This window comes from Panulirus ornatus, chromosome 11 (assembly GCF_036320965.1).
Source record: "Panulirus ornatus isolate Po-2019 chromosome 11, ASM3632096v1, whole genome shotgun sequence".
In the NCBI taxonomy this organism is placed as follows: Eukaryota; Metazoa; Arthropoda; class Malacostraca; order Decapoda; family Palinuridae; genus Panulirus; species Panulirus ornatus.
This window is the reverse complement of record NC_092234.1, coordinates 70061516-70076495: the sequence shown is the minus strand read 5'-3', so window position 1 is coordinate 70076495 and position 14980 is coordinate 70061516. Positions and strand designations below refer to the sequence as shown.

At 41.4% G+C, this 14980-nt stretch overlaps 1 protein-coding gene across 1 annotated transcript in view; it reads right to left on the bottom strand.

Annotated features, from left to right (window-relative positions):
- The window catches only part of LOC139751628 (glucose dehydrogenase [FAD, quinone]-like), a 212904-nt gene that overhangs the window by 39988 nt on the left and 157936 nt on the right, over positions 1-14980 (bottom strand). Inside the window, 1 exon segment of the mRNA XM_071667248.1 lies at positions 13287-13438. Coding sequence (XP_071523349.1) covers positions 13287-13438 — 152 coding nt within the window.

Genomic DNA, 14980 nt, shown 5'->3' with positions numbered 1-14980 from the left:
ACTCCATCTTTCCACCTCCAATTTGGTCTCCCTCTTCTCCTTGCTCCCTCCACCTCCGACACATATATCCTCTTGGTCAATCTTTCCTCACTCATCCTCTCCATGTGCCCAAACCACTTCAAAACACCCTCTTCTGCTCTCTCAACCACGCTCCTTTTACTTCCACACATCTCTCTTACCCTTACGTTACTCACTCGATCAAACCACCTCACACCACACATTGTCCTCAGACATCTCATTTCCAGTACATCCATCCTCCTGCGCACAACTCTATCCATAGCCCACGCCTCGCAACCATACAACATTGTTGGAACCACTATTCCTTCAAACATACCCATTTTTGCTTTCTGAGATAATGTTCTCGACTTCCACACATTCTTCAAGGCCCCAGAATTTTCGCCCCCTCCCCCACCCTATGATCCACTTCCGCTTCCATGGTTCCATCCGCTGCCAGATCCACTCCCAGATATCTAAAACACTTCACTTCCTCCAGTTTTTCTCCATTCAAACTCACCTCCCAATTGACTTGACCCTCAACCCTACTGTACCTAATAACCTTGCTCTTATTCACATTCACTCTTAACTTTCTTCTTCCACACACTTTACCAAACTCAGTCACCAGCTTCTGCAGTTTCTCACATGAATCAGCCACCAGCGCTGTATCATCAGCGAACAACAACTGACTCACTTCTCAAACTCTCTCATCCCCAACAGACTTCATACTTGCCCCTCTTTCCAAAACTCTTGCATTTACCTTCCTAACAACCCCATCCATAAACAAATTAAACAACCATGGAGACATCACACACCCCTGCCGCAAACCTACATTCACTGAGAACCAATCACTTTCCTCTCTTCCTACACGTACACATGCCTTACATCCTCGATAAAAACTTTTCACTGCTTCTAAGAACTTTCCTCCCACACCATATATTCTTAATACCTTCCATAGAGCATCTCTATCAACTCTATCATATGCCTTCTCCAGATCCATAAATGCTACATACAAATCCATTTGCTTTTCTAAGTATTTCTCACATACATTCTTCAAAGCAAACACCTGATCCACACATCCTCTACCACTTCTGAAACCACACTGCTCTTCCCAATCTGATGCTCTGTACATGCTTTCACCCTCTCAATCAATATCCTCCCATATAATTTATCCGGAATACTCAACAAACTTATTCCTCTGTAATTTGAGCACTCACTCTTATCCCCTTTGCCTTTGTACAATGGCACTATGCACGCATTCCGCCAATCCTCAGGCACCTCACCATGAATCATACATACATTAAATAACCTTACCAACCAGTCAACAATAGAGTCACCCCCCTTTTTTAATAAATTCCACTGCAATACCATCCAAACCTGCTGCCTTGCCGGCTTTCATCTTCCGCAAAGCTTTTACTACCTCTTCTCTGTTTACCAAATCATTTTCCCTAACCCTCTCACTTTGCACACCACCTCGACCAAAACACCCTATATCAGCCACTCTATCATCAAACACATTCAACAAACCTTCAAAATACTCACTCCATCTCCTTCTCACATCACCACTACTTGTTATCACCTCCCCATTTGCGCCCTTCACTGAAGTTCCCATTTGCTCCCTTGTCTTACGCACTTTATTTACCTCCTTCCAGAACATCTTTCTATTCTCCCTAAAATTTAATGATACTCTCTCACCCCAACTCTCATTTGCCTTTTTTTTTTCACCTCTTGCACCTTTCTCTTGACCTCCTGTCTCTTTCTTTTATACATCTCCCACTCAATTTCATTTTTTCCCTGCAAAAATCGTCCAAATACATCTCTCTTCTCTTTCACTAATACTCTTACTTCTTCATCCCACCACTCACTACCCTTTCTAATCAACCCACCTCCCACTCTTCTCATGCCACAAGCATCTTTTGCGCAATCTATCACTGATTCCCTAAATACAACCCATTCCTCCCCCACTCCCCTTACTTCCATTGTTCTCACCTTTTTCCATTCTGTACTCAGTCTCTCCTGGTACTTCCTCACACAAGTCTCCTTCCCAAGCTCACTTACTCTCACCACCCTCTTCACCCCAACATTCACTCTTCTTTTCTGAAAACCCATACAAATCTTCACCTTAGCCTCCACAAGATAATGATCAGACATCCCTCCAGTTGCACCTCTCAGCACATTAACATCCAAAAGTCTCTCTTTCGCGCGCCTGTCAATTAACACGTAATCCAATAACGCTCTCTGGCCATCTCACCTACTTACATAAGTATACTTATGTATATCTCGCTTTTTAAACCAGGTATTCCCAATCATCAGTCCTTTTTCAGCACATAAATCTACAAGCTCTTCACCATTTCCATTTACAACACTGAACACCCCATGTATACCAATTATTCCCTCAACTGCCACATTACTCACCTTTGCATTCAAATCACCCATCACTATAACCCGGTCTCGTGCATCATAACCACTAACACACTCATTCAGCTGCTCCCAAAACACTTGCCTCTCATGATCTTTCTTCTCATGCCCAGGTGCATATGCACCAATAATCACCCATCTCTCTCCATCAACTTTCAGTTTTACCCATATTAATCGAGAATTTACTTTCTTACATTCTATCACATACTCCCACAACTCCTGTTTCAGGAGTATTGCTACTCCTTCCCTTGCTCTTGTCTTCTCACTAACCCCTGACTTTACTCCCAAGATATTCCCAAACCACTCTTCCCCTTTACCCTTGAGCTTCGTTTCACTCAGAGCCAAAACATCCAGGTTCCTTTCCTCAAACATACTACCTATCTCTCCTTTTTTCACATCTTGGTTACATCCACACACATTTAGGCACCCTAATCTGAGGCTTCGAGGAGGATGAGCACTCCCCGCTTGACTCCTTCTTCTGTTTCCCATTTTAGAAAGTTAAAAAAATACAAGGAGGGGAGGATTTCTGGCCCCCCCGCTCCCGTCCCCTTTAGTCGCTTTCTACGACACGCTAGGAATATATATATATATATATATATATATATATATATATATATATATATATATATATATATCTATGGAAGTAAGGGGAGTGGGGGAGGAATGGGATGTATTTAGGGAATCAGTGATGGATTGCGCAAAAGATGCTTGTGGCATGAGAAGAGTGGGAGGTGGGTTGATTAGAAAGGGTAGTGAGTGGTGGGATGAAGAAGTAAGATTATTTGTGAAAGAGAAGAGAGAGACATTTGGACGATTTTTGCAGGGAAAAAATGAAATTGAGTGGGAGATGTATAAAAGAAAGAGCCAGGAGGTCAAGAGAAAGGTGCAAGAGGTGAAAAAGAGGGCAAATGAGAGTTGGGGTGAGAGAGTATCATTAAATTTTAGGGAGAATAAAAAGATGTTCTGGAAGGAGGTAAATAAAGTGCGTAAGACAAGGGAGCAAATGGGAACTTCAGTGAAGGGCGCAAATGGGGAGGTGATAACAAGTAGTGGTGATGTGAGAAGGAGATGGAGTGAGTATTTTGAAGGTTTGTTGAATGTGTTTGATGATAGAGTGGCAGATATAGGGTGTCTTGGTCGAGGTGGTGTGCAAAGTGAGAGGGTTAGGGAAAATGATTTGGTAAACAGAGAAGAGGTAGTAAAAGCTTTGCGGAAGATGAAAGCCGGCAAGGCAGCAGGTTTGGATGGTATTGCAGTGGAATTTATTAAAAAAAGGGGGTGACTGTATTACTGACTGGTTGGTAAGGTTATTTAATGTATGAATGACTCATGGTGAGGTGCCGGAGGATTGGCGGAATGTGTGCATAGTGCCGCTGTAGAAAGGCAAAGGGGATAAGAGTGAGTGCTCAAATTACAGAGGTATAAGTTTGTTGAGTATTCCTGGTAAATTATATGGGAGGGTATTGATTGAGAGGGTGAAGGCATGTACAGAGCATCAGATTGGGGAAGAGCAGTGTGGTTTCAGAAGTGGTAGAGGATGTGTGGATCAGGTGTTTGCTTTGAAGAATGTATGTGAGAAATACTTAGAAAAGCAAATGGATTTGTATGTAGCATTTATGGATCTGGAGAAGGCATATGATAGAGTTGATAGAGATGCTCTGTGGAAGGTATTAAGAATATATGGTGTGGGAGGCAAGTTGTTAGAAGCAGTGAAAAGTTTTTATCGAGATGTAAGGCATGTGTACGTGTAGGAAGAGAGGAAAGTGATTGGTTCTCAGTGAATGTAGGTTTGCGGCAGGGGTGTGTGATGTCTCCATGGTTGTTTAGTTTGTTTATGGATGGAGTTCTTAGGGAGGTGAATGCAAGAGTTTTGGAAAGAGGGGCAAGTATGAAGTCTGTTGGGGATGAGAGAGCTTGGGAAGTGAGTCAGTTGTTGTTCGCTGATGATACAGCACTGGTGGCTGATTCATGTGAGAAACTGCAGAAGCTGGTGACTGAGTTTGGTAAAGTGTGTGAAAGAAGAAAGTTAAGAGTAAATGTGAATAAGAGCAAGGTTATTACGGTACAGTAGGGTTGAGGGTCAAGTCAATTGGGAGGTAAGTTTGAATGGAGAAAAACTGGAGAAAGTAAAGTGTTTTAGATATCTGGGAGTGGATCTGGCAGCGGATGGAACCATGGAAGCGGAAGTGGATCATAGGGTGGGGGAGGGGGCGAAAATTCTGGGAGCCTTGAAGAATGTGTGGAAGTCGAGAACATTATCTCGGAAAGCAAAAATGGGTATGTTTGAAGGAATAGTGGTTCCAACAATGTTGTATGGTTGCGAGGCGTGGGCTATGGATAGAGTTGTGCGCAGGAGGATGAATGTGCTGGAAATGAGATGTTTGAGGACAATGTGTGGTGTGAGGTGGTTTGATGGAGTAAGTAACGTAAGGGTAAGCGAGATGTGTGGAAATAAAAAGAACGTGGTTGAGAGAGCAGAAGAGGGTGTTTTGAAATGGTTTGGGCACATGGAGAGAATGAGTGAGGAAAGTTTGACCAAGAGGATATATGTGTCGGAGGTGGAGGGAACGAGGAGAAGTGGGAGACCAAATTGGAGGTGGAAAGATGGAGTGAAAAAGATTTTGTGTGATCGGGGCCTGAACATGCAGGAGGGTGAAAGGAGGGCAAAGAATAGAGTGAATTGGATCGATGTGGTATACCGGGGTTGACGTGCTGTCAGTGGATTGAATCAGGGCATGTGAAGCGTCTGGGGTAAACCATGGAAAGCTGTGTAGGTATGTATATTTGCGTGTGTGGACGTATGTATATACATGTGTATGGGGGTGGGTTGGGCCATTTCTTTCGTCTGTTTCCTTGCGCTACCTCGCAAACGCGGGAGACAGCGACAAAGCAAAAAAAAAAAAATATATATATATATATATATCTATATTTTTTTTTTTTTTTTTATACTTTGTCGCTGTCTCCCGCGTTTGCGAGGTAGCGCAAGGAAACAGATGAAAGAAATGGCCCAACCCACCCCCAATACACATGTATATACATACGTCCACACACGCAAATATACATATCTACACAGCTTTCCATGGTTTACCCCAGACGCTTCACATGCCTTGATTCAATCCACTGACAGCACGTCAACCCCGGTATACCACATCGCTCCAATTCACTCTATTCCTTGCCCTCCTTTCACCCTCCTGCATGTTCAGGCCCCGATCACACAAAATCTTTTTCACTCCATCTTTCCACCTCCAATTTGGTCTCCCTCTTCTCCTTGCTCCCTCCACCTCCGACACATATATCCTCTTGGTCAATCTTTCCTCACTCATCCTCTCCATGTGCCCAAACCACTTCAAAACACCCTCTTCTGCTCTCTCAACCACGCTCCTTTTACTTCCACACATCTCTCTTACCCTTACGTTACTCACTCGATCAAACCACCTCACACCACACATTGTCCTCAGACATCTCATTTCCAGTACATCCATCCTCCTGCGCACAACTCTATCCATAGCCCACGCCTCGCAACCATACAACATTGTTGGAACCACTATTCCTTCAAACATACCCATTTTTGCTTTCTGAGATAATGTTCTCGACTTCCACACATTCTTCAAGGCCCCCAGAATTTTCGCCCCCTCCCCCACCCTATGATCCACTTCCGCTTCCATGGTTCCATCCGCTGCCAGATCCACTCCCAGATATCTAAAACACTTCACTTCCTCCAGTTTTTCTCCATTCAAACTCACCTCCCAATTGACTTGACCCTCAACCCTACTGTACCTAATAACCTTGCTCTTATTCACATTCACTCTTAACTTTCTTCTTCCACACACTTTACCAAACTCAGTCACCAGCTTCTGCAGTTTCTCACATGAATCAGCCACCAGCGCTGTATCATCAGCGAACAACAACTGACTCACTTCTCAAACTCTCTCATCCCCAACAGACTTCATACTTGCCCCTCTTTCCAAAACTCTTGCATTTACCTTCCTAACAACCCCATCCATAAACAAATTAAACAACCATGGAGACATCACACACCCCTGCCGCAAACCTACATTCACTGAGAACCAATCACTTTCCTCTCTTCCTACACGTACACATGCCTTACATCCTCGATAAAAACTTTTCACTGCTTCTAAGAACTTTCCTCCCACACCATATATTCTTAATACCTTCCATAGAGCATCTCTATCAACTCTATCATATGCCTTCTCCAGATCCATAAATGCTACATACAAATCCATTTGCTTTTCTAAGTATATCTATATATATTTATATATATTTATTTATTTATTTATTTAATCATTTTGCTTTGTTGCTGTCTCCCACGTTAGCGAGGTAGCGCAAGGAAACAGACGAAAGAATGGCCCAACCCACCCACAAACACATGTATATGCATACACATCTACACACGCGAATATACATACCTATACATCTCAATGTATACATATATATACACACAGAGACATATACATATATACACATGTACATAATTCATACTGTATGTATTTATTCACTCCCATCGCCACCTCGCCACACATGGAAGAACAACCTCCTTCCCCCTCATTTGTGCAAGGTAGCGCTAGGAAAAGACAACAAAGGGTACATTCATTCACACTCAGTCTCTAGCTGTCAAATAATAATGCACCGAAACCATAGCTCCCTTTCCACATCCAGGCCCCACATAACTTTCCATGGTTTACTCCAGATGGTTCACATGCCCTGGTTCAATCCATTGACAGCACGTTGGCCCCGGTATACCACATCATTCCAATTCACTCTATTCCTTACACGCCTTTCACCCTCCTGCATATTCAGGCCCCGATCACTAAAAATCTTTTTCACTCCATCTTTCCACCTCCAATTTGGTCTCCCACTTCTCCTCGTTCCCTCCACCTCTGACACATATATCCTCTTTGATAATCTTTCCTTATTCATTCTCTCCATGTGACCAAACCATTTCAAAACACCCTCTTCTGCTCTCTCAACCACACTCATTTTATTACCACAAATGTCTCTTACCCTATTATTACTTACTCGATCAAACCACCTCACACCACATATTGTCCTCAAACATCTCATTTCCAGCACATCCACCCTCCTGCACACAACTCTATCCATAGCCCATGCCTCGCAACCATACAACATTGTTGGAACCACTATTCCTTCAAACATACCCATTTTTGCTTTCCGAGATAATGTTCTCGACTTCTACACATTCTTCAAGGCTGGCTCCCAGAACTTTCGCCCCCTCCCCCACCCTATGATTCACTTCCACTTCTATGGTTTCATCCACTGCCAAATCCCCTCCCAGATGTCTAAAACACTTCACTTTCTCCAGCTTTTCTCCATTCAAACTTACCTCCCAATTGACTTGACCCTCAACCCTACTGTATCTAATAACCTTGCTCTTATTCACATTTACTCTCAACTTTCTTCTTTCACACACTTTACCAAACTCAGTCACTAGCTTCTGCAGTTTCTCACATGAATCAGCCACCAGCGCTGTATCATCAGCGAACAACAACTGACTCACTTCCCAAGCTCTCTCATCCACAACAGACTGCGTACTTGTCCCTCTTTCCAAAACTCTTGCATTCACCTCCCTAATTACCCCATCCATAAACAAATTAAACAACCATGGAGACATTACACACCCCTGCCGCAAACCTACATTCACTGAGAACCAATCACTTTCCTCTCTTCCTACATGTACACATGCCTGTCGAAGGTACTAAGAGTATATGATGTGGGAGGCAAGTTGTTAGAAGCAGTGAAAAGTTTTTATCGAGGATGTAAGGCATCAAAGCTAGAGACTGAGTGTGAACAAATGTGGCCTTTGTTGTCTCTTCCTAGCGCTACCTCGCGCACATTTGGGGGGGAGGGGATTGTTATTTTATGTGTGGCGGGGTGGCGATGGGAATGAATAAAGGCAGACAGTATGAATTATGTACATATGTATATATGTATATGTCTGTGTGTGTATATATATGTATATGGTGAGATGTATAGGTATGTATATTTGCATGTGTGGACATGTATGTATATACATGTGTATGTGGGTAGGTTGGGCCATTCTTTCGTCTGTTTCCTTGCGCTACCTCACTAATGCGGTAGACAGCGACAAAGTAAAATAGAATAGATAAAAATAAATACCTCGCACACATGTGGGGGGAGCGGGTTGGTATTTCATTACGTGGCGGGGTGGCGACGGGAATGAATAAGGGCTGACAGTATGAATTATGTACATGTGTATATATGTATATGTCTGTGTGTGTATATATATGTATATGCTGAGGTGTATTGGTATGTATATGTGGATGTGTGAAAGTGTACGTATATACATGTGTATGTGGGTGGATTGGGCCATTCTTTCGTCTGTTTCCTTGTGCTACCACCCTACCATGGGAGACAGCGACAAAGTATAATAAATAAATATATACATGTATATATGTACGTATTCATATTTGATTGCTTTCATCCATTCCTGTTACCTTCCCGCCACACAGGAAATCAGCATCTCCCCCTTCAGTGAGGTGGCATCAGGAAAAGACATATAAGGCCACATTTGTTCACACTCAGTCTGTAGCTGTCATCTGTAATTCACCAAAACCACAGCTCCCTATCAACATCCAGGCCCCATAACATTTCCATGGTTTGCCCCATTATCTTCACATGCCCTGTTTCAATCCATTGACAGCATGTTGAACCCTGTATACCATATTGATCCAATTCACATTATTCCTTTATTTTTTGCACGCCTTTCACCCCCCTGTATGTTCAGGCCCCGATAGCTCAAAATCTTTTTCACTCCATCCTTTCACCTCCAATTTGGTTTCCCGCTTCTCCTTGTTCCTTCCACCTCTGACCCATATATCCTCTTTGTCAATCTTTCCGCACTCATTCTTTCCATATGTTCAAACCATTTCAACACACCCTCTTCTGCTCTCTCAACCACACTCTTTTTATTACCACACATCTCTCTTACCCTTTCATTACTCACTCAATCGAACCACCTCACATATATTGTCCCCAAACATTTCATTTCCAACCCATCCACCCTCCTCTGTACAACCCTATCTATAGCCCATGCCTCACAATCATATAACATAGCTGTGAGTTTCTGTTCTTTTCCACTATCACAAACAGCCCTGTTAGAACCCAGTGGTCTGTTACTGGTTGCATTCACTTGTATTCAATTATATAACTCGATGTAGTACTAATGAAGATAACATTTATTCTTGAAAATAAATGTTTAATCAAAGGTGAAAGATTCATATTACCTAGACATGTATTGGAGACAAACTCCAAATACATAACATTATCAAAAACCTCAGTTAACTTCTGAACATCAAATTTGGGAGGACAATCAAAATCAGCTCAAATCTTTAACTTCTTGTCCAAAGGAATATTGAAGAATGAATATCATCAAAAGTTCATTACTTGACAAAGTACAAGAAAAAAAGTTACCATAGCAAGTGTGACTGAAACAGTCTTTATATCAAGACGTTTTTTCAACCTGTCTCTCCTGCTTTAGTGAGGTAGCATCAGGAACAGACGAACTATGGCCTCATGCATACAATCTCTACATGTCATGTTTTACACCACAAAACCAAAGATTATCATTGACAGCAAAGTCCCACTGTCTATTCCAAGGTTTATCTTGACCACTCCATATGACCTAATTCAGGCCAATGACAAAATGTCACCCTACCAACCCCAATGTACCATAATGCTCTAATTCATTCTATCCAATGCATGCATTTAGTCCTTTTGAATGTTCAGGACTCAATACTCCAAAGCAACCTTCATTTCATCCTCTCCATATTCCCAAGCCATTTCAGCATGCACATCATGGTTGTACTGCTCTATCAGAATGTATTTACTACAATACTCCTCTCTGACACTGTCATCTCTTACCTGTTCTCAGGCATCTCATTTCCAATATATTTGCCCTCTTCCACATTCTTTTGCACTCACAGCACAAGGTTCCCAGGCAAACAAAACTACAGGGACTACTATACTTCCAAAAAACATACCTTAGGCCTTAGGGACAATAACCTTTCCTTCCACATATTTCTTAAAGCACCCAGAACTTTAGCCACCTCTTTCATCCTATGACTAACTTCAGACCCCATGGTTCATTTATTGGCACATTCAACCCTTGGTACCTAAAGCCCTCCACTCCTCAAGATCCCCCTAAACTAAACTCATATTTACACCTTCCTGTCTCACCCCTCCCTGCATCTCTTTTACTTTCAAATTTAGCCTTTTATAACACACTCCTAAAATTCTGTTATCTGCTTTCAGTGTCTTTCTTTGGAGTCATGTCATCTGCAAACAGCAACTGGTATACCTCTTATACCACTACCCCCAGCATACTGTACACCTGCACCTTGCCCTTGTCTGTGTTTACTTTCTTCATCATCCCATACATAAACAGATTTAACTGTCCTGGAAACATCAAACATCCTTGAGGGAGATCCACCTTTAACAGGAACCAATCGCCTTCCTTCCTTTCTGAATGATTTACTCTAATGGTAAAAACTCCTCACTGCATTCAGTAACTTAACAACTATCCCATGTATCCACAGCACCTTTCACTACCCATCATTGTCAACCTTAACATATGCTTCATGTACAAGTCACACTATTTCTCCATGTTTCTATTCTCACATATATTCTTCAAAGTAAACACCTGGATTACGCATTCTTTCCATCTGAAATTACAATGCCTCCTAAACTAGCTATTCTGTGCAGACCACCACCTTCCCAATCACAACTCTCTCGTACACCTTCCCAAGTACACTCAACAGACTTTATCTAAATTTCAAACGTTCATTTATATCAATTTTGTCTTTATACAGTACATGAATCCAACCATCCTTAAGTACCTCACCTTTGGCCACACATATGTTTAACAGCCTTATAAAAAACGAGCAACTTCATCCCCTCTTCAGGAAATCATCTGAAATCTTGCCCACTCCTGATGCTTTACCATACTTTATCTGTCCCTTTTCACCATAATTCTTTTTCTCTCTGCATGTTGACTCATTCTAAACACACAACATTCACCTTCCTACCACCTAACACGCTTAACAATCATTTGAATTACTTACTCAATCTCTTTGTCTGCTTTTCCTTCAACATCCACTCTCCTCTGTCTTTCCCCCATTTACTTGTTCTCACACCATTCTCCTTATCCCAAAATATTTTCCCATTCTATTTGAAGTTTATCAATACTTTCTCTCAATTCTCATTTACCCTCCTTTTCAGTTGTAATACATTTCTTCAGACCTCGAGCCATATTCTCTTGTCCTCCCAATAACTCAAATTCCTTCCATGCATCTTTTTGCTTCACAAGCAATTTAACTTCTTCATTCCATCACTTAACCCTTTCTTATACATCAACACCCCACCTGCATACAACACAATACATCTACACATTTAAATAGTGCTTCCCTCTTCATCCTCCTCTTTTTCTGTCCCTTTAATTTCATTTACTCACCCTAAGTCATTCTTCATTCCATGCATCTTTTTGTTTCACAAGCAATTCAACTTCCTCATTCCATCACTCAACCCTTTCTCATATATCAACATCCCACCTGCATACAACACAATACATCTAGACATTTGAATAGTGCTTCCCTCTTCATCCTCCTCTTTTTCTGTCCCTTTAATTTCATTTACTCACCCTAAGTCATTCTTCATTCCACCTCTCTTAATATCTTAGTACATAAATTTTTTTTCCAAGCTTATAAACTTTCACCAGTTCTTTCACACATCATTACCCCTTTTCTAAACCCACAACCAATTTTTACACTTGCTACCACCAAAAAATCATTAGACATTCCACCTGTTGCCCATTTCAGTACCTCACATCTAACAACCTCTCCTATGTACACTTGTCAGTTGGTACAAAATTCAATTATTCCTGTTGTCTCCCAATCCATGTACACTTGTGAATTTATCTTTACTTAAACCATCTCCTCTCAATCACATTTCCTCTTTCAGGAGACAGTTATAAGGCTAAGCAAACTAAAATGGACCCTCCTGTAATACTTTCAATTGGTACATTGCTCATTCTGGCACTCAGCTCTTCTAACCCAATAATTCATTTCTTTGAGATCTACCAATGCTCTTACCAGCTTTTCCCATTATGAATTCATGTCTTGTTCCTCCCTTCCTTGCTGTCTTTAACACAGTCTCATGGTTTATTCCTCATCAGAAGTGCTACCCCTTCTTTCACTCTTATAATCTCACTTACCTCTAAGTTTACCAACTGAATATTCTGGAACCACTCTTTTCCCTTACCCTTCCATTCTGTTTCGCTCAAGGCCTTTTATGACATGTAGGGAAAGACAGCTACCCGGGCCAAAACAGTGTGATGCTTGACACTGAAGTGCTGGCTCACTGCACAGCCATCACTGATCTTCCCAGTACCAAAGCAGGTAATCATGGTGAGAGGTTGCCCTCAACCTACTACTTAGCAATGAGAGAGAGAGAGAGAGAGAGAGAGAGAGAGAGAGAGAGAGAGAGAGAGAGAGAGAGAGAGAGAGAGAGAGAGAGAGAGAGAGAGAGAGAGAGAGAGAGAGAGAGAGAGAGAGAGAGAGAGAGAGAGAGAAAGAGAGAGAGAAAGAGAGAGAGAAGAGAGAGAGAGAGAGAGAGAGAGAGAGAGAGAGAGAGAGAGAGAGAGAGAGAGAGAGAGAGAGAGAGAGAGAGAGAGAGAGAGAGAGAGAGAGAGAGAGAAAGAGAGAGAGAGAGAGAGAGAGAGAGAGAGAGAGAGAGAGAGAGAGAGAGAGAGAGAGAGAGAGAGAGAGAGAGAGAGAGAGAGAGAGAGAGAGAGAGAGAGAGAGAGAGAGAGAGAGACTTACCTTAGCCGATAATCCACAACTCTTGATGGGTCATCAGCAGGAGCCATCTTGCATGTACCAGCTGGATGTAGGTAGCTGTTGGCCATGTGCCTGATATAGCAACCCCAATAGGCATCACTGCTATAGGTCTCCCTCTCACACCCTGGGAGGTGCTATGTTCATCCAAAATAAACAAACAAAACAAAGATTAGCTTATCATGCCACTGATGACTGTCTACTGTGAGCTAAAGTGTAAAGGAGATTAGTGATTTAAAGTATTCTTTCTGTTCATTATATCATCAAACTTTTCATAAACATGTACAGAAAGAAAATTGAAGCTTCTGTACAACATGATGCATCAATCAGTTCAAAAAAGAAGTAAACTTTTGAAGAAATCTTTCTCCCTACAGGAGTGTCTTGCAAGCTATGATAAAGTCTCCATGATCTCTAGGTTTTAGAAGTTTCTTATTCTTTATCCTATGATCCTATGATTTATCCTATGAGGCTAATGCTTCTTGCCCTTCACCAACCACTCAAGCAGTGGTGGTGGCCCTTGATTGCTCCAGTTATTTTCCCTTCAATAAAGAGTCACCACAATGCAATGAAATCATTATTCTGCCAGCTGTCAGGTTGCACCAGATAACACCTCATTATTCTTTGGCATGAGGATATCACTCTGACAGTGACTACTATTAGTTAAGGGGAAATTTTCTTTAAAAAGAAAAGAAATGTGGAGTAAAAAAATCCAGAAAATTATCAGTGTGTCATTTCCTTGGTCATTTACTTGAAGAGAAAGTTTTTGTTCTTCAAAACTTATTCTTCTCTTCAAGGTCAGTTTGCCCAGCGAGGTATGACTTTATGAAAGCAAGGAGGGGGAGGATTTGAGAAAAACTTCTTAACCAAAAGTTACCATGAGCAAACCTTTAGGTGGCACTTTAGCAATCCTTCAACTCAAAAAAGGTAAGCCCAATGCTTGCAAGATTGATCCTCAGCATTTAGACTGAGGTAAGGTTTGACAAAAGTTGTCATAAATCTCTGCAAAACCTCTGCATGAAAAGCTTCTTAAGAGGGAGCACTCCAAGTGTATGAACAAAATCCACTACCCTGAGTCTGTATCCCTCCTTTGTTGACATAATCAAAAGATGAATGATAAATGCACAAATACCTTAAAAATATGACAGTAATACATACAACAGGAAATAAAATGTAGAATTATATATAAAAAGTAACATTTTGTGCACATAGATTAAAGGGAATATGACCATGAATACTAGTGTACTAGATTTGTAGTGAACTAACTAGCTCCTTTTTCATTAATCAACAAAAAGGCTTTCAACAAGAATTACAAGACTTCCCCTATTTCCCCTGATTTTCACTATTTTCCTTTTTGTGCCTTTTGTCCCAAGTCTCTGTGTTAACCAGTCTTATCCACATGTTTATATGAGCATAAAAATTGTTTTTCCATGTTATTTGTGAATTCATTTAAACTTGATGATTAATGTCCTTCATTGTATAATTTATTGAAGGAAGACAGTGATTATGATCCATATTTTGGTAAAGTCTACAAACACACTATGTCTCCTTGTGACACATAACACTTGATAACACATAACTCATGCAACTAATTTTTCGTAACTCTTGATTTTCCTTTGGTGAGCACCATGCATTAGCCCTGCCTTTTAACAAAATGGTAGGAGCAATAGACAAATATAGCA